General features: G+C 37.7%; 1 protein-coding gene across 3 annotated transcripts; it reads right to left on the bottom strand.

Moving 5' to 3' along the window:
* Positions 1-788: 788 nt before the first annotated feature.
* On the bottom strand, positions 789-19,698 carry LOC119822177 (lipase member K). Of its 3 annotated transcripts, none has more exons than XM_038341150.1 (9): positions 19,593-19,698; positions 18,099-18,245; positions 16,507-16,705; positions 15,780-15,889; positions 14,601-14,737; positions 10,135-10,281; positions 8,625-8,696; positions 6,036-6,107; positions 789-1,028 (listed from the first exon to the last, which is right to left on the bottom strand). In XM_038341150.1, exons 1-9 carry the CDS (start codon positions 19,696-19,698, stop codon positions 789-791), a joined length of 1,230 nt encoding a protein of 409 aa, XP_038197078.1. The 3 variants fall into 3 exon arrangements, with proteins under 3 accessions (XP_038197078.1, XP_038197087.1, XP_038197094.1); XM_038341159.1 differs by having other exon boundaries at positions 18,099-18,216; positions 19,597-19,698; XM_038341166.1 differs by having other exon boundaries at positions 16,507-16,609; positions 18,102-18,216; positions 19,597-19,698.
* Between the last annotated feature and the right edge of the window lie 1,096 nt (positions 19,699-20,794).

Raw genomic sequence — 20,794 nt, 5'->3', positions numbered from 1 at the left:
TTTTAATGGTGGGTAGCTTATTATTAGTGACAACAATAGAACAAACTTAATAACATAACCATGCACATTTATTTTGTTTTGGAGTTCATGGATGTAGGCATGTTATTGCTGGAGGCCCCAGGCCTGGGTTGCACAGGCTTCAATCAAGGTTGCTTTTACAATGGGAAGCTTCAGTACAAAAGAATACACTTCCACACTCAAGCAGAGTTGAAGCAGAATTTATTTTCTTGTTGCTGGAGATTGATTGAAGGTCCTGGTTTTTGCTGGTCATTGGCTGGAGACTACTCTCATATCCGAGAAATCATTCTCTGCTCCTTGCAATGTGGGCTCTCTCATTGTTCTTTTTGTCTCAAGCCAACAGTAGCTCTTGCTTTAGACTGTTTAAACAGAATGCCAAGTCATATAATATAATGAGATAATGGCATTCCATAACCGTTGTCAAATAAAATAACCTAGCCAGAGGTATTGCACCTATCAACTTTGCAAATGCTCTTGATGCTACTCGCAAATGAATAAATGAGTACTGTAAATAGTTTCTGATTATCCATGCTATAGAATGACATTTGCTCTCCCTAAATTAAAAATGTTGAATCAGTAAATCTTCAATGTGACTATAATTAAGTTTAAATAATGTTCCATGCATGGGTCTCTCTCTAAGAACACTGAATTCTTTCCCTTACAAAAAGGAGGGGAGAATACAAGTAGAGAACTATCGAGATGTCACCATAGGGTCAGTCTGTCTCAGTATTACTGCAAGACATCCACCTGCTTGCAGAAAGAGAGTGCCTTTAATTTTGTGAATATTCTTCCATCATTTTAATCAGGTCTTGGTAAACTTCCCAGGGTGCATCCTGTCCAAGGTAAAAATCCAAATGATTGTAGTGCGGGATCTCCTTGTAGTAGATAAGGTTGGCGACTTTAGGGAGCAGATCTTTAGTGTCCTTGGCATCTGCCACAACATCCTGTCCTCCACTCCACATGGCTGTTGGGACCCGCATCTTAGTGATGTTGTACACAGGAGGTGTAAGCTAAACGAAGTGAGGGAGGGAGAGGGAGAGGGAGAACTATATTATAGAGTGAAATAAAGCTATTAGATATTGAGCTAACTTTTCAAATCCCACTCTGTTGAGCTTAATGATATATAAACATGAAAATAGTGTTAGTCAGTTCTCCACTGCTGTGAAAATAAGATAATATAACAACTAAAAAATAAGAAAGGTACACTCTTAGAATTTCCGAGGTTGTAGTACCTGGTTGACTGTCTTGTTTGCTTTTAGGCCTGTTTTGAGGCCGTGCATCATGACAGAAGCACACAGCTGAAGAGAGCGCCCACCATCAAAGCCAAGAATCAAAGAAAGCATGTTCATGCAACAATGCATTAGGAAAACAAAGGGCAGCTGTCACACTCCTGACTTGGACTTTGGGACAGATAGAAAAAGGGTACTTGAGGAAGAGTGTTTCTTTAAAAAGAAAGGCTTTCTCTTTCCCGTAGAGCTTGATCTGAGAGTTGTCCTTTTCAATAACTACTGGACAGGATAGACATCTCTCTCGTGCAGAAATCTGGGCTCAGTGGTTTTTTGACAGTTGTGCATCAGAAGGCTTTTCAGAGAACATTTATACCAATATATGGAAACAAACACTTGAAATATGTTTAAAGAGATTTATCTGTACACAGAAATAGTGTGGTACAGAGCTAAATACCCTGCAAACTTTCCTTACATATTCCTCTTATCTAGGTCACACCTTTTCTAGGTACCTGTAGAACCTCATTGTTTCCCAAAGTCCTTTCCTCCAAATGCTATTGAATGCCTTCTTTTCCAAATTCTTCGTATTTTTCTGTCAGTTGCCTCAAAGTGAAGATCTGATCTATTGTCCTCCCGTTAGCTCTGAATCTGCACTAGGATTTTCTCCGTTTTACCATTGATCCTTTTCAGAAAAACAGAGGAGAAGATATTGCTGCTATGGCACAACAAACTAATGCCCCTTTCTCTGTCTCTGTCTCTCTTTCTCTCTCTATCTCTTTGTGAAGTCCAGCTTGTCCTTTTTCCTGTGTATGGGAGTTATGACTGAGTACTTCCATCCTGTGGGAATCACTTCATGTTCCCATATCTCTCTAAAGAGTCTGAGAAGCACCTTGGCCCCTGAGTCTAATGTAGCCACCTCCAGCTCCTCCTCTGTGATGTCATCCATTCCTGGGGCCTTTCTGCATTTTGTTCTCTTGATAGCTTCCTCTCCCTTACTCATTTTAATATTTAATATTTCCTCATCATCTCTGGTATATGAGTGACTGCTGAAGTGTTTCTTATTGTAGTCTAGGTTGACAGCATTAGGGTCATTATATAGGGTGTCAAAGTATTATCTCCATCTTTGTCTTACGTCCCATGGTTCTGTTAATAAATGACCTCACCCATTTTTAATCACTTGAATCTGAGGAACATATCTGACAGTTATCTGTCTGATAGTTTCATAGTCAAAATGTATTTTATTATGGAGTTTAGCCTCTTCGATCTCTTTGCAGATACCTTGCATATACAGCTCTCTATCCTTTTTTGCTTCTTTTGACCTCCCTGCACTGTGGTGTTTTGCTGCCTGTGTGTTGCCTCTTCATTAGCTCTTTAGATTCCTTTTTTCTTCCACCAGGTTGATTATCTCTGCAGTAAGACATTCTATTGGTGTTGCCCTTTTTATATATGAGACCCTTGCGTTGAGCTGCCATCTTTACAACTCTGAAACCTGGACAATATAATGCTCCTCAAAACAGTGATTGAATATGTTTGAGATGGCATGTATCAGGAGGATTCTAGACATCACACAAAGAGATAGGCTGCACAATAATGACATAAACATTTCCATCTACAGAATGAAGTAAACTACAGATTACAGTAACAGCATCTGAGATACTTTGGCCATGGTATGAGAATGAATGAAGGCACATACCCAAAGATAATACTGCTTGGAGGAGTGCATGGGATAAGGCGAAGAGGAAGGCCCAAAAACCGATTGGAAAGACAGCATAATGGAAGACTGTGGAACCTTGGGTATGACAATAACACAAACATCTAGGACTGCCCAGGACTGGAACAACTGGAGAACCACTATACATGAGGCTGCCCATGTATGATTAAACATTGCTGGAGCATAAATGGTGATGATGTCACACCTTGGTCTAACAAGTATCCCTGCTGGTCCTTCTGTGTCCAAAAGACCCACCATAGTGACTCGGTAGCATCTGTCCACAAGTCTAAAACTAGATCAGAAGATTTTCTGGCACCTTGCTCCTTAGCTATGGATTTTACTTTGACTTTGAAATGTCAAGAGCTGTGTGAGGTAAAGTCACCATATGAGTACTATTTTGGAAAGAGCCAATGAATGGAAATAGAAGTCTCTGAACAAAACTGAGAAGTCTCTGAGAGCAAAACTGCAAATACAGAGGAGAGAGATCTGATGATACCACAGGAAGCCAGAGTTTTGTTTCTTTTTCTTTCTTCCTTTCTCCCTTCTTTCCCCCCTCCCTCCCTCTCTCTCTCTCTGTCTCTCTCTCTCTCTCTCTCTCTCTCTCTCTCTCTCTCTCTTTCCTAAAAAGACTTTGGTCTGCTACATGATAATGAATAATTGACTATGGTAAATAATTTTTAATTATCCATGCTGTAGAATGAAATTTGTTCTCCTTAAATTCAAAAGTTGAATCTCTAATATCCAATGCAAACATAATTAAGGATAAATGATATTCCAAGCATGGATCACTCTCTCTAACTCCACAGAATAGTTGGTCATACAGAAGCTCTCTTTCCCTCCCTCCCCCTCCTTCCCCCTTCCTTCATTCCCAGGAACATACCCTAAGATCACATGGGCACAAATTAAGAAGATAGCCATCTTCAAACCAGAAAAAGAATCCTCACTACCATCTAGCCTTGATGGCACCTTTGCCATGGACATAATATGTCCAGTACTGAGGCAACAGGGACAAAGGTGAAAACACCAAGGACCAGTAAAAGCTTTTTTATTTTTTGCTCAATAGAATTATGCTTGGAGAAGATCATGATGAGGTGAAGGGCATCTCAAGTTTTCTTCCGACAGTGATGCTCAGGCAGAGCTCACTGGAATAGTTAGGTTGAGGGTTCCTTTCAGTTGATGGGCTGGTGCCTGGGAGTTTGAGCTTTTAAATATTAAAAGTATATCACCCCACTTATCTATTAGTTGGGGCATTCCCTGAATGTGGTAAAGGAAAATTAGTAGTTCTGAGAAAGCAACACAGAGGGTAGAGAAGGAAGTGAGTGTAGATTGGCACTGGCTACTGTGTAAGAGGAAGGGGGTTCCAGAAAGCCTGGTACAGTGTCCCAAATGTAAAGTCAAATTAGGGAGAGTGGGATCTGGCTTTTCCTGACTGTGGTTTCCTTAAGCAGCAGGGTACAAAGCAGAAATACTTAGCTGCAAAGATGTAGCACAATGAAAAGTGAAAACCAAAACCAATGCAATGTATAGCCATCCGTAGACACAGGTGAGCCTTCAGAAACAAAGTCAGACCCAAAGTCCCTTGAGCTGGAATCCCTTAACTCCAGTGAAATGGTGACTCTGATGAGAAGGCAGGCATTGAGAAGAAAGAATATCAGAAATGAATAATAAAATTCTGCTTTAAATTGTATCTGCTAACTTTTGCCAGGAATTTTTAGTTTATTTGTAAGTTGACGTTGAGAAATTATATTTATTCATTTCGAAATTATATTTCCTTAGCAATGAAGGATCACTAGTGATTTACATCAGTAATTTTATATCAGTAATTACACCCCTATAATTTATGGTGTCATTAAGTGTAGTTGTGACTAAAGGCCTTTTAAATATGCATAGTTCATCATCTTTTTTTTTTTTGTTTAGTTTTTTTGAGACATGGTTTTTCTGTGAAACAGTCCTGGTTATCCCAGAACTTACTCTGTAGACCAGGCTGGCCTCAAGCATAGTTCTTATTCCGTTTGAGTCTCTACCAAAAGTTTCATGCAAAGTATCCATATCTGAACCTCTGAAACCCTATATGTATGGTTTTTATTTCAGTTTATAAATACAAAGATGATATTGATAGCTCTGACTGCACTTTCATCCAAGGGTGATCATAAAGTGTGATCAGCATCTAAAATGATCTTAACAAAAACCATGAACTCTTGGTGAAAGAAGGAAAGCAGCTATCCAAAGAAAAACATGTCAGCTTGACAGGATGTGTTTGGTACCTGTCCGTGCATCCAAACCCATGCATGTACAACTTTAGCGGTTTGGGAAGACAAACAGATTTTTCAAAAGATTAAAAATAATGGATTTTGGCTATTTATGCTATTTATTCTTTGAAATTTTGAAAAGCTGATGACAGTGTTTTATGTTTTATCTCAGTCTGCTATCAGGAAATCAGTGATTGGGTCTTCCAACACTGTTTTAGTGTAGGGTATTCATTTTCATCCTTGATGTCAAGATGTAGCTTAATATTCCGTTACCTGTTGGATAGTGTCAGTTCTCCCTAAAGATGGCAGGCAATTTTAGATTGATGTGTTGCAAATGATCCATAGATTGGGTTCCTTAAAGTAATAAAGGCCATGCTGAGGGACTTCTAGAGCAATGCTAGTTTTATTAGGTGAAGATCTGTTTTAGAAGTGGGGGGTCATCTTTTCTAATCCCGTTTTTAAAACAGTATTAACAAAATATTGAGAGTTCTGGTTTGTATGTTTTTCTGGTGAAGGAATGAGTAGTGAAAGAAAAATGGAGAAATAAATTTTGGATCCAGAAATCCTTGGGTCATATTCTAGTTATTTGGCAATTTACTTTCTTGAGCCTTTAGGATAATGAGGACAATAAGTTTGCCTCAAGTGAACATCATGAGGACTAGAAACATTGACGACACACATAAACACAGGAAGCATCATGTGCTAGCAGCAGTAAGCAGTACCTATCATAGCCAATGCAGAGCTGTAAACACTTTAATAATTAAGTGGAAGTTGTTCTCGCTGGCTCGTTGAAGCACACCACTGGCTATGATGAGCATTTGTGTTGCCTACCTGATTGAAATGCATCATGTTCTGGTTAGCGTTGCCCCAGTCAAAAGCTTGAAGTCGACCAGAATTGACAGCCTGAGATGAAATAAAAGTAAAAATCACATTTAAGTGACATGAGTAAAATACGTGCATTTAAAACTAACAAGCAAGAAATACAAAAAGGAGGTTGTAATATTCCCATTCATTAGAACACTGATCAATAATGGAAATGAACACTGCTTCATAGGACTGATAGAACCTTTATAACCTCACCCATATCTTTTGAATGAAATCTGCAGATAACAATGCTTTCAAATGTTACATTACATGATGGATTTCAGCAATTTATATCTGCACATGTTTATAGAAGCTTGGGCCACACATTCCAAACACTAAAACATGTCTAGGACTGTTATTAAACAACTGAGGAGTTTACTGTCCCCCCAGCAAGTACCCTTATGCTATTATGGATTTATTTCCTATTACTAAACGTTATTTTCATCATTAGGAAAAAATTCAGCATATGTGGACTGCCCGCTGCTTCTGTGCAGAGCCAAGCCAGTGTCACGTCAGGCTGTAAGTAAGAGAGGTGCGCTGAGTTCTGGAAACAGTGGTGATGACTTGCCTTATACCTCGGTATTTAGACGTTTAGATATGTGAGTAGAAGTATCCAGACATTTATAGTTTCCTTGATTCTGTTGTTTACCACCTGCCACCCTTCTGGAATTAAGGAGGCAGATACTCCAGATTTATATCAAGCTCTTAAATTAATTTGTATTCACTAGTGGTTTAAATTCTATTATTTTAAATTTCTTACTTCCATAACATCATATATAGTATTATATATAATATATTATATACATTATATTATTTATGATTATACAGTTTATGTTTAAATATACATTATATGTAATGGTATGATATAGATAAAATGTTATGGAAGTAAAAATGTGTGTGCGGTGTGTGTGTGTGTGTGATATCAAAATTCCACACAGTTTAAGCAATGAGAGGCAACAGAGCATATTAGTTAGAATCTGGAGTCTAACCAGACTGTTTTATATCTAGACTTGAGATGCCTCTCATGCAGTGTAAGATATTTGTGAGGTGTGGATGATGATGGCATTCCTCTAACTGGACGGTGACCTTAAGTAGGAAGATGCGTACAAAGCATTCAGTCCCTGGTAATGTGCAGCAGAGTGCCATTCACCAGCTTCACTACAAGTCAAGTATGTTGTGTTTGAAACCCTTGAGATGAAATGTAGTCTTCATTTTTAAGTTTTTTAAAAAAATATACTTTTATTTTGGAATATTTGCGTGGATTTTATATATTGAGCATGCCTACTCTGAAGATCCCCAATCTACCCTGCTCCAGAGTCTAAAGCTTTTTGAGTGGAAAGTCCTAGATTAGAGAAATACAAGCAGAACTATAATTAGAGAAGTAGCAGCTCCCTTGCCTTAGCTGTCTGTCTACATTATGAACAAATGTTATATCCCCATCGTTTCTTCATTTCTGTCAAAAGAAAGAGTTTAACTGTAGCTGCATAAGGCACCGATTGCAACATTTGTAGAATGGGCATGTAAGTGCCTTCATTAAAAAATTTTCATGTGAATCAGTGAGATGAAAGAAATAATATATAAAGAGCAAGAAGAACACGCAGTAAGTGGCTCATGAACTGTAAGCGTGAATTTATGTTTCCTGGAGACCAGGACCTTTATAGGTTGTACACCTGTCTTCATCAGTAAGGGGTCTCATGCTTAGATCAGTCTTTATTCGTAGTAGCATGAATTCTATCTACCCCAAACTGAAGCTTCCAGCATTTCCAGAAACCTGCAGTGCTTCTCCTACTATCTGTAATGGATTCTCATTTTCAGCTTTAATGCAGGTTACAAGGTATTATTATACACGTTAAAATGCAAAGTACTCTCTCTTACTAACTCATTTTATTTCATAAACAGATAGATAGGGTTATGCTTATTTCACTCAATTTTTTTTTAAAAGGATGGAGCTGACGTGACTGATCAGTAATACAGGCAAAGTTATAGGAATAACTAATGTGTATTCATGTACATCTTGGCCCAGAAAGTTGTACAACTTAATTGAACTTGCTTTATCCATGAGCTTACTGGATATTGAGTAATCTTATTAAACAAAATTATAACTGTGGGCAAACCCACAAACTGTTTGCCTTTCTTAATCCCTTTGTAAAATTCCCTCTGTTCAAAATAAGGCATTCTCTTTGCATGCTGAACAGCCTCGTGGGCTAACTGGAAGATGAACAGGTATTTCTGGAACAGGCTGCATCATTTTACATAAAGTTGAATCAAAGCTAATGATTTCCCAGAAGAGGAAAACAAACCTTCCCCAAACAGGCTGAGGGAGGAACCTAAGGATGAGAACTCATTCAGAATATGTGGGACGCAGACTCCTAACCCAGGCACCGAAGAGAAGAACAGATGGCAGCTAAGGTCATCCAAAGGAGGAACTATTGCTGGTCCTAGAAGCATCATTATGATTGGCAGGTACCTGCACGCCCTGCATGGAGCTCTCTGGGATCACCCCTCAAGGATTTTGCAGATGCTTGAATATGTCAGTCGGGAAGAAAGAACATGTACCTGGGCCCAGTGCAGCATGTTCTGAACAGATGTTCCTGCTTGACTCTGTGCCAGGTAAACATCCAAGCGACTCTGTAAAGAGATCATTTCTCACTTAGAGGCTACTGGGGACAATGTGCAGACATTCGAAAAACACTTCAACTTTCTATATATGATAACAATTATCATCTTTAGGGAAAATGTATTTTATATCTTTGGGGACATTATTAACCAAAGAAACCCATCATGAAGGACATTTTCCTCCCAAGGCTTTGTTCTCTGTCCTGGATAATAGTTTCCTTCAGCCCACAGAGGACATCTGACTGGTTGAATGCAGAATGCTATGTACCTACTCTTTATGGACTCACCTCACACTTTCAAAGGGTTATAAACTTTAGTAACCCTTTACTTTACTTCATATATTTTAAAAAGGGCATTAATATGAAACTTTGAGGGGCTGGAGAGATGGCTCAGTGGTTAAGAGCAATGACTGGTCTTGTAGAGAGCCTGAATTCAATTCCCAGAACTCATACGGCAGCTCACAACTGTTTGTAATGTCAGTTCCAGGGGATCTGAAGCCCTTGTTTGGCTTCTGCAAGCACACCATGCACATGGTATATATAAAATGAAAATATGTAAATTCAAAAATAAATTTAATAAAAAACTTAGCTCAAAAATATTGGAAATACATCTACATGTTTCTACTCATTTCTAGGTTTAAAAAAGTGTCAAATCTTCCATGGGGCTTTTAAATGTTTGTACGATACAATTTATCATATATATATATATATTTTTTTTTCTGGATGAGATTCTTTCACAATTTAAAGTTTATTTTTGAATATAAGAATCATTTTTCTACCAATTGAGCATCAAAAAAATTTTCAAAATTACTTCTATTTATCATCAATGTAAGACTACTGAAAAAAAGTAAAAATCCCATGGCTTGAGTTCAGAGCATCTGTATTATTATTAGTTACGGAAGTTCCACAAAAATTGCCGTAAGCCTCTGGCTGTGCTGCACTAAAGTATCTGTTCTTCCAGATATTATAATACCACATAATCAGGTCCTTAGCTGTCAGTCAAAAATGGATTTGACCAAAGAGAGCCTCTGTTTTTAAGGGTATCTCTTTATTATGTATTTTTCAAATTCTCAGGCCAATTTGCCTAGCTCTGCTTAAGTGATGTATTTTCACGTATATGACATTCTTACATCTCCATGGTGAGCCAGCACAGTTTCCCAATAACTATGTGTAATGAGAAAAGAGTGTATCAAAAAAAATCTTAAAAAGAAAAGGAAGAAAGAACTAGAAGTTCTGTCTCAAAGTTTTTTTGTTTTTTGTTTTTGTAAATGGTAGTTCAATTTAAACCCTGGTTGAAGTCAGGAAGATGCTCATTACATCCCAAAAGACAGAAAGGAGGTCATCAATGTGGTTTTCCATGAAATCCAAATCACTTCTCACTCCTAATCCACAGTCACCTCTCCTTATGTAACAAAATCATTGGCTTTCAGAAAGTGATTACTTATACCTACCATGTTTAAGTTTTGGCGATCAAATCCACTTAGAGAAAACATGAAGTTGCTGCACATAGGATGGAATATCTTATGGTTGCACACTTTGGTGGCAATAAATTGTTCAAGCAATGTGTGAGAGGAGAACATTTTGTTACCAAACAATACCTGCAAGATGGGTGTAAAGTATCATTATGTGTCATATACATGGATGTCAACAGTGAAGAGTGCTTGTTCATTCAAGCAAGGTCAGGGCAAAAGACAGTACTGATGCTGGATGAAACCAGGAGGCTGGTGAAACTTTATCTCCGTACTCCACTAATGCTTTTCATGAGAATCTTTCATTGGGATGTTTTGAGCACGTTCCCTTAGAGAACAGCCTACCCAGGAATTGGCAAAACTTCAAAAAAAAGGCCTTTCTACATGGTTCTAGCTTCTCTTTCTTATAACCTAAGAAGAATATAGTTCCTATTTGTCTAAGAATTTGTTACTGTACAATGGGAAAATTGGAATCTTATAAGCAGAGCCACCGTGTGGAGGCTCTAGATCATATTTGAAGAATGTCTAATGAAGTTCCAAGAAGCCAGCAAAGAGTTCCTGTACAATAACTATTATCCTAACTGGTGACTGAAACAGGCATTAAACCTTTCCTTTACTGCTTTCCCAGAAACAAAAGCTGTACCCTAAGTAGTGAATCTCTACCGATGAAACTGCAGGCAGGTTGCAAGCTGAGTGCCCTTTGGGAATTCTAAAAATTTATCAATCCCAGAACTGATTGAATCCCTGTGTGCACCAGTCAGATATGCCTTTTATTTTGTCATGCAGTGAATTTCACAGTATTAGGATAAGTTACAGAGAAGGTGAAAAGATCATTTAGAAACAACAAACTACTGTTAAAACTGGCACAGATTTCTCCTGAAATCTCTTTTTTTACTGACTATTGCAACAAATAACAGTAAAACAACAATAATAGACATTTATCTGTATTGCACTAATGCATTATAAGTCTTAAACTGGAGTCAATAAATTAGCAAATAGTATAACTTTCTTCAATTCTAAGTTTGAAAAAATTTTATATTATAGAATTGAAAGGAATTTCTATTTAATAAAACATTTATCTGCTAGTCTATGAAACTTTTATAGAATATTTAAGATACTGTGACCAAATTAATATATCTTTTAGATCAAAGAGAAAGAAGACAGAGAGAAGGAGAAAGGAAAGAGAAGTAGGAGGGAGGGAGAGGAGAAGAAAGAGGAAGAGGGAAATGAAAGGGAGGAGAAGAATTATATTCAATTAAACCGGTTCAAGATTCACAATTCTTTAGGCCAGAAGGCAATAATAGGTTATTGCAAAAATAATCTTATTCATCTATCCTCTTCTTCATTTTGTCACACTTACTATGCAATCCTCGTAATTACTCAATTACAAAACTGTAATCCTGTGTAACTGTCCCCATCATAATTTAATAATTGTGGCAACATCTATTCATACTGTGAATTTATGTTTAAAAAGAATATTGACACCTATTCAGAGTTCTATGTGTGAAAACCTAAATTTCCATGTAAATAAGCAATTTAACTAAAAAGAAAATCTAATCTGAATACTGAATGTTTTTATTTTTTGTTTAGCAATACCGTTTCTATTTATCTATGGGGGAAAATGTACATGAGAAGAAACAGCCAGTAAATTCACGTAGTCAGCCACAGATATATGTGAAGGAGAGGCTGTATTATCACACAGGTCCTTGGTCTCTGCTGTGATAGTCAGGTTCCCCCAGTACAGGGGGAGATAGCATGGTAATCTTGTATTTTACTTCAACTCCATGGGCAATATTATGCATTTACTTAGGAACAAATAATTGTTCCTTCATCCTGACCTAAAGGAGAATATAATATGCTATTGCAGGAAGTCCGGCTCCTGTATACAGGTGGACACACTACTGTGCAGGTGTAACTCCAGATTGATCCTGAAGAGGGCATATTTGTCACATGATAATTGGCACACAGGTTCCTCTAAGAATCTTGGCACTTTTGTGAGAATTGAGCCATTTTTGCATTCTTGAAAAAAATGTCATCTTTTGTGGCTGTGGGTGAAACAGATACAATGCCTATAATATCATCTCAATGATTAGTGCAGCTTGACAAACCCTACCCAATGTGAGCACATGACTGGCCAAGAGTTGTTTGCATTAACCCTGTCTTGAACTCCCGCCCCCCCCCCCCAAAAAAAAAAAGATGCAAGGGTGGTTCAAAATATACAAATAAAGCTCATGATAGAATTTAACAATAGAGTGAAAGACAAAAACAATAACAATAAAAATAAGCAAGCATATTAGTGGGCTGGTGATATGTCTCAGCAGGTGAGAGTATTTGTTGTTCAAGCCTGGTGATCCGAATTTGATACTTGGAACACATGTCATATTAGAAAGAGAGAACCCGTTCCACAAAGTTTTCACCAAACCCAACTCATATGCAGTTCATGTCATACATGCCCCTTTATAAATAAATTTCAAAAACATGTTATCACTTCAATAGATGTAGTAAAGTTTTCATAAGCTTAAACATTTTTTCATTATAAAAACTGTGAACAGATTAGTATGAGAGGGATATATCTGAAACATCCCAAATATACACATAATAATCCCACTGCTAGCATCATCACAAATGGGAAAAACTGCAAGCTCTCTAGGATCAGAAACAAAACAGAGTGCCACACTCATCACAATATACAAACCAGGAGTGAAAGTCCTCACTGGAGCAATAAGGCAGAACAAGAAACAAAGGACATTGCTCACCTACTTATTTTCTATCTTTATGTATCAAGGAATATCTCTGATACATACATCAACTCAAACTCAAATTTATCATATAGGCAAGGTTGGCCTTTAACCCCCTGCCTTAGACTCCTGACTATGCCTGCAATTTTGAAAGAAGAAATTCAGCTTGTCATCATTTGCATATGGTAGTTCATACATATAGAAAAACCCAAAGACTATCCCCAAACTACTAGAACTAATAAATCAATTTGACAAGGTTGTAGGATATAAAATCAATATGTGGACATTAGTAGCATTTATATATACCAATAGAAAATTATCCAAAAATGGAATAAAAAAAGCACTCCCATTTAGGGTAACTATAAAAAATAAAATATTTTAGAATAAATTATCCAGCAGCAAATACTTTCTACAATGAGAACACTAAAATGAATGGGAGCAATCAAAGAGAACTTAAAAGCTAGACATGCCATGTGCATATATTAAAAGACCCCATCAAAAGTAGTTGAAATTAAATTATTATCAAAATAACCATCCCATCTCCAGAGAATAAAAAAACACATCCTAAAATTCATATAGAAATCTGAACAGTTAGAACAATATTGAGCAAAAAGAACAAAGTTGGAGACATATTACCTGATTTAGTGACATACTACAAAGCTGCATTGATAGAAGTGTCGTGGCATTGACATAAAACCAAGTACATACAAGCTAATAGAACAAAATGGAGATACTAGAAATGAGGCCACATGTGACAGTCAAGTGGGTCAGGAAATGCTGCAGCCTTTTCAGTAAGTCATGCTGCAAAGATTGGATGGGCACATGCCGAAAACTGAAGGTAGCCCTCTTCTGGTACAGAAAAGTAAACTAAAAAACAAAGTTTGCAAAACCTGAAACTCTCAGAAGAAAGTGTAGGAAAAGAGTTTTGAGATGTTGGAATTATCTTGGAATTTTTAATATATAGGACCCCTGCATCATTGGAAACAAAAGTGAAAGTAAAACTCATAAAACTAGCAAGCTCCAGAACAGCAAAGGAAACAATGAATGGCCACATGGAAAGAAAGGGAATATTTGTAAATTATACATCTCATGGAGGTGATGCTAAAAATGTGTAAGGAACTCAGCAGCATAAAAATCTGATTAGAAATGAAGGATAAAATTAAATAGATGTTTTTTTCAAAAGAAGATGTTTGAGCAGTCCTCAAGTGTGTGGAAAAGAAATGCTTGACCACCACCAAGGAAAACACAAAACCACGTGGAGGCACTCAAGTTACAAGACCTTATATGAACAGTAATGCAGGTAACGGGCATTGAAGATGTGGGGAAAGAGAACTCTACAGTAGAAGGTGTTGAAGATGTGGAGAAAGGAAACTCTACAGATAACAGGTGTTGAAGATGTGGAAAAGGGGAAGTGAAGGTGGAACAGGAATAGGATTCCTCAGAAACATCCAGTAGGGTCTCACTTTAGCTGTGTGCGAGGTGACACTGAGGGACAGATGTTCTGTACTGAGAGATGATGACACCAGAGCAGAAGGTATCAGAACCAGTTTCCACTGATAAGATACCCCATCATCACCAAACCTGTATGGACCCTTTGATCACCGTTTACGTAACTAAATGTTTTAACAATGCCACCTGTCTTCTCTTGATATCTGTGGAAACAGAGAGACTACCAGTTCCTTCCGCTTTAAACCCAAGAAACTCACATACCTTGACAGCTTGCCTGGAAAGGGCAGTTAATTTTTTCATGGGACTTCTGGTGTATTTTACTGTGACCACTGGAGCGAGTGCAAAAAATACCTTAATTTTTTTAGCCAGTTCTGGATTTGTCGAGAACGCTATGAACGCTACAAGAAAAGAAGACATTAGCTCACACAAGCTTCCAATTCTCTGTCACAAATCCCTCTAAAAGTAGTTCTGTTGAAAACAATGCAAAGCAAAATTGAGAGTACTATTTATGCAGAGGAATTTCAAATTTCTCAAGGATATACTGGGATCTTTCTTGTGGAATGACAGTGTGCTTGTGTAGGGAGTGTTGAAGAGGAGGCTCAGTCACAGTCTGTAGAGCATGCATCTTAAACTCCAGAGACCAGGCTAGTTTGACATTGGTGCAATATAAACCAAGTTATCATCTTGGCTTCTAACTTATTAACTGTGAAAGTTACCTCCTTTGTATCAATCTCAGTTTCTTCAAGATATAAATGAGGATAACAGAATTTTCAGAGAATGACCATTACATGTATATATGAGATTACATAGACAAGTACATATATGTATATAGTTTCATATACATTAAAATGCTACATAGAACATATAAAAAATAAATCATATATATATCTTAAAGTGTTGCTTGGTATTTTTAATGTTTGGAAAAATTCTGAATTTAATAATCTAAGAAATCTAGATATTGTAATCTAAAATGTGCATTTTTCAAGAAGGGAGAAATGTGAGAGGCCCGGGGTGCCTGTGGCTCTGTTATTATGCTCTCTAGCTTAGCCCATTGCCTCCCTAGCAAACAAAGCCACATTGATCTTAGCATATAATCAGCTTCACAATTCTATACTTTTGTTTTACTGTCTTTCTGTAGACTGTGAGAGACTCAAGTGAAAAATGGGCACCATGTTTGTCTTTGTTTTCTCAGAATATAACCTGGGCTCTTGTTGTTTGCAGAGATCATGAATTAAGTCCTGCCAACCTCCAAATTTGGTGTCTTGCTTTTCTTTCTCTTCAAAAACTACCTAACTACCTAGAGGAAATAGTTTCTTAAAGTCCCAGAACCAGAGATTACAGAGAAAAACAAACAAACACAGAATCAAAGGAACAGCCTGACCCCTTCTATAAACACCAAAGAAAATCCCTCATGTCTGATTGCATCTGCTCCAAACGCACCTATGGTGGTACCCTGGGAATGGCCCACATAGAAGAGTTGTTTCTGTCCACTTTTCTCCAGGATTAGGTTTATTGTGGCTGGAAGATCATATTTAGCCATCTCATCCAAACTGCCAAAGAAAGGGAATTAGCAAAGACAAGTGGTTATTCGACCTGCAGTATTTGCAGGTATTCCTTGTAGACTTGGGTACACAGCTTTGGCTAGGCATGGGAGGAGAGTGAGGGCAGTGTATTTGGGCAACTTGGAATGTGTCTGTCTTCACATCTTCACTGCAGAGGCCCCACTGTCAGGACACTGGAGGAGGAAAATGTCTCCTGACTTCCAGAAAGAATGCAGGAACTAGGCCATGGAACCAGTGGCCTTAGTGATCTCTGCGCCATTGTTCTTAGCTCCTGAGGAAGTGTAAGCCGTGTCCCTGTGACTAACATGTCAGGATTCAGGAACAACTCTCTGCTACCCAGCCACATTTTCACGAGGACAGACAACCCTGCCCCCTGCCCGCCCCAAGTCAGCTATATCAGGAAGGAAACAGGTCTTTTAGAAGCAAACATAGATATAGTACCTAGAGCATTTCTTTTGAGTTGGAAGAGAGCCTGAATGGGGAGGAAATTCTAATTCCCTTCTTGAAGATGCCGTTGGGTGCATTTGGACAGAGAAGGAAAAACCGAGAAGAATTTATGCTTTTTAAGTGAGCCAACACTTTATTCACAAACAGGCTTCTCTTACCTGAAAGCCCAATATTGAGGTGACGTGGGAGACAATCTCAGGTGTTTTCTGGACCAGGTGTTTCCTCGGCTGTTCCCCAGCCACACGTCATAACCACTATCAGCCAGAAGGAAAGCCAAGCTGTTGTTGGGCAAGTTGCAAATCCAGTTACTGGCAGAGGCAACTAAGCCATGCTGCAGATACACAACTGCCTTCGGAGCTGAAAAACAGACAAAACAAGTTCCGTCTCTAACTCCCTCAGGCCGCCGGCCAAGCCTGCTTTCCGACTTCTTCACACACACGCAAGGTTAAGAGTGAAATTCTGTGTCAGGAAAGCCTAGGGTCCAGTCTTTTAGTAACCTGGGACATGTGACTAAGTCCTACTTTCCTCATTATAAGGGGAAGACTATGGATAACATATTATGTCACCTAGGTATTTGTTAGAGTCACATTTTTCTGGTTCAAAATCTATGTTGCTATGTATGTATGTGCTTCATTTTATGTATATATTAGGAAATAATAGCAAATGCTCTCTCATGGTGGAGGTTTAAGCATTCAGTTAAAAAAATGTAAAAGACTTTGCAGCAAAATAAATATTAGCTCTACTGTTAATTTCATTCATATTATTTTATTTCTTAAGAAGCATCTGGTGGGGAGCTGGAGAGATGGCACAGAGGTTTAGAGCACTGGTTGCCCTTGGAGAGGACCAGGGTTGGAGTCCCAGCATCTACACGGTAGATTACAGACATGCGAAACACTAGACCCAGGGCATCTGACACCTTCTTCTGACCTCCACAAGCACCAGGCACACACGCGGTGCATGAACACAAATGCAGGCAAAATGTTCATGTATAAAAAAAATAAAATAAATCTAATCAAAAGGAGCATCTTATTAAAACTTTTAGGCTTTCCTGAAATAATTCAAATGATGAAGTTGCCAGGTGTTTCGCAAACGAATGATAAATGACAACTTTCTTATCACTGGAAGCTGTAAAGTATTTCTGCCAAAAATGGGTCATTATTGCTTCCTGCACACAGCAGAGAGCTCTTAATGCCCTTCAGTGACATGAGAGAACCGCACTAATAGGATCAGACTTGCTTGAAAGAATGAAATCACACCGGTTTGCTGGGGAATGAGATTATACACTAGTTAGCCTCAATTGCCACGCATTATAATGGAAGAGATTATGTCTAATCCTGGATTTGAATATCATTAAAGCTAGGAAAGGTTTTCAGGTTGCATGGATTTGGAAGGTAAGTGGATGGATGCTGGTGACTGACTGCATTTGGGGTGTCAGTGAGATGACTGTACCAAGGATCCCTCCTGGGTTTCTAAACTCTAGAGCTAGTGTTGGGAAGAGGACACCTTTCCTCTTAGGTGTTTAGGTAGTTGGAGAGATGAGATATGGAGAAAGGGAAAGACCAAATAAACAGTATATATTAAAAATGGCAACATGCTTTTAAAAGTTGTATAAATTGGAGGTGGGGATGCCTTTCCTTCCTCTGATAGAAAAGAATACAACCTATGTAGAGAGAAAGATGTCCTGCTGCTGCCAGGACACCTAGGTGTTTCTATCTCAGGCATTTTCATCTCAAAGCAAAGTAAATCATACCTGTTTTCCTTGAACATCCTTTGCCATAAGGAATCCGGTAAGTCCCGAGGATATATCCATCCTCTGTTACAACATCGTACTTTTCATAAGGATAGCCCCAGTAAGAAATAATCTGACTCTGAAAGGGGCGGGGAAGGAAAATACATACTATAATTCGGTTTGTTCTTTGTGTATACATTGCAATACAGTCCTTTAATTATCAATCCACTGTTCACCAATCTATGTGTTAGGCAGCAGCATATAGGAGGAAAAATTATAATAGCTTGGGAGATATTTCAGGAAGGAACTGAATGCAGAGGGGTAGCACAAGAGTGGAATGACTTGACATTTAGCATCCTCAGGATAGTGTCTAAGAACTTAGTGTTACTAACCCTGGTAGTTCATTCTTAAGTAGTTTTGACAAGAAATATAAATAGCTGGTTTATGAGGAAAACCACAGGAGATTGGGAAGTATCTTGCATCTAATGATAAGTGAGCTTCTACCAAGTTGGCTCCAAAAAAATATGAATGGAAGTAGTTATAAGATCCAGGAAGGGAAAGGGAAGGACCAAGGGAGATGGCTGACTAAGCTAACTCCGCAAGATAGAGCAAGGGCAGTTGAAAACAGGAACCAAAACAAAAGACCCAAACACTTGATGTCACCCTTCTCTTTCTTTCTACTCCCCTGCTCGAGATCTCTATCGACTAATAGCATTTAACAAAAAATTAAGTTTGGGGGACCTTTAGATCTAGTCTTTAAAGGTCAACCTTTTGGTTAGAATGAAAAGTCTAAATGAACACAGAATTAGTTAGAAGGGCCAGCAGAAACTACCCTATCCACAGACATATAAGGAGGCAGAAACAAGTGCTACAGGAGAGCCACTTGCTCTACTTTGCCAAGCCCTTTTAGAAGTCATTGCAATAGAACTGTTTATATTTTAGAATTAAAAAACTGAAGATCAGGAAAATTAAGTGATTTATTCAAGATAACATGCTAGGAAGAGAAAATGTTTAATTAATGAGATACTAAGTTTAGCTGCAAAGTCTATGTCTTTATCAAAAGATTATACATTTGCTTTTGTGAGGCTCATAGTACATCCTTAAGTTGTGCTATTTCTTTGGATTTAAAGGTACATAAACCAACCTTGGCTTATTGAACCCTAAAGAAGACCAATGTGGCTCACAAAACCATGAAATTGGTGTGCAGAAAGCCCAAGGAAAAATTCCAGGGTATGTGATAAGGAATCACCAAAACACATCCGGAACCAGCTCTTCAGGAATCCACTACTTAAAACAAAACAAAACAAAACAAAACAGAACAAAAACACTAGAATTGTTGCTTCAGTGTGGGTCAGAGCTTTCAATTCTAGGATTAGCTAGTTTTGATAAACACCAAATCAGAAAGTCCATATTTAGTTAAAGAAACTCTTGATAAGCAAATTATACCTGAAACTATGAGTAATTAGTAATTTCATATCTTAGTGTTGTTTTGGATTTGTTTTCTCAATGAATGACTTACAATGTTCATATAGGCTTCAGGATTTGTGATGCTCCCTTGCTTATAGCTGTGTATGGATCCAGGAAGAAGCATACACCATGCTGCTGCTAAAAGCCACCACATTTTGGAATCTGCCTGGGAAAGGAAATATTAATGCCTTCATCATCAAGGAGAAATCTTGCAAAAGGAAAGTTGGTGTGATTCTTTTATAGCACTGATGAGGAGGATAGCAGAAACAAACTTCTAGGCTATGATTTAAGAAGCAATACACTGTGTTATTAAGGATTCATTTCATGAACACCCTTAAATGGTGATCTTAGGTTTAAAAAGGAGAAAGTAGGAATAAGAGGATGGAAGGAAGGAAAAAGCTATAAAGAAACCAATCACAGCTTCAGTAGGTAACTGGATAAAAGAAATGACGGATAATTACATGAAAAATGTATTGACTAATGTGTTGCTCACAAACATTGATTATTTTTGGGAATTGTATGAATTGCTTTTGTTTTATCTTTTTTATGGAGTCTTGTGACATGGATCTCTACCACTGAGTTATAATTCTGGCCCCATAAGATATATTTTTTTCTCAATTTTCCTTAATGTAGAAGTAAGCCTGGGGAAAATCAATATGGAGATAAGTTTGTCAACACTCTTTACATATTTAGAAACATTTTAATCTTTAACTCAGTAATTTTATTTATAAAAATAGAACTAAAAGAATAGGCATGCATTAAATATTCTTTATGGTATATCTAATATAGAATAATTTTACAAAATACAAGATTAATAAAATCAATTATTAATGAAGAACCAAATTATTCAGCCAAAAATTATAAAGTTTAAAAGTCAATTTAGTTTTGAAACTTTGAAACGTCTAGAAGAAAATGCTTTAAGATTTGACAAAAAATTTCCAAAAGATAAGAGTTTCAATTGCCAGCAAGTATTGAGAAATGAGACTGCGTGAAACTAAATGCTTCTAAACAGCCAAGGAGGAGAGGAGAGGGACGGACTACAGAATGGGAGGTAATTTCTGCCATCTTAACACCCAACAAGGGATTAGCATCCTGAATACATAAAGAAACTCAAAAACTAGACACCAACCTCTCCCAAATAGTTCAATAAATGAACAAGTGAACTGATCAGATAATTCTCAAAAAGAAGCCTTTAATCAAGAAAAAGATACTCAATATCCTTAGCCATGAAAACAAATCAGAACTACATA

Source organism: Arvicola amphibius, chromosome 1 (assembly GCF_903992535.2).
Source record: "Arvicola amphibius chromosome 1, mArvAmp1.2, whole genome shotgun sequence".
NCBI lineage: Eukaryota > Metazoa > Chordata > Mammalia > Rodentia > Cricetidae > Arvicola > Arvicola amphibius.
This window is presented reverse-complemented; position numbering and strand designations above follow the sequence as displayed.

What these genes read in the sequence shown, in the direction of transcription:
- LOC119822177 (XM_038341150.1), bottom strand. Translation starts at nt 19,698, where the DNA reads ATGTGGTGGCTTTTAGCAGCAGCATGGTGTATGCTTCTTCCTGGATCC. An exon ending in TTTCCAGGCAAGCTGTCAAG is followed by an intron (nt 10,282 to 14,600) that starts GTATGTGAGTTT and finishes CCCATCTTGCAG; the next exon opens with GTATTGTTTGGTAACAAAAT. An exon ending in ACATGCTGCACTGGGCCCAG is followed by an intron (nt 6,108 to 8,624) that starts GTACATGTTCTT and finishes ATTTCATCTCAG; the next exon opens with GCTGTCAATTCTGGTCGACT.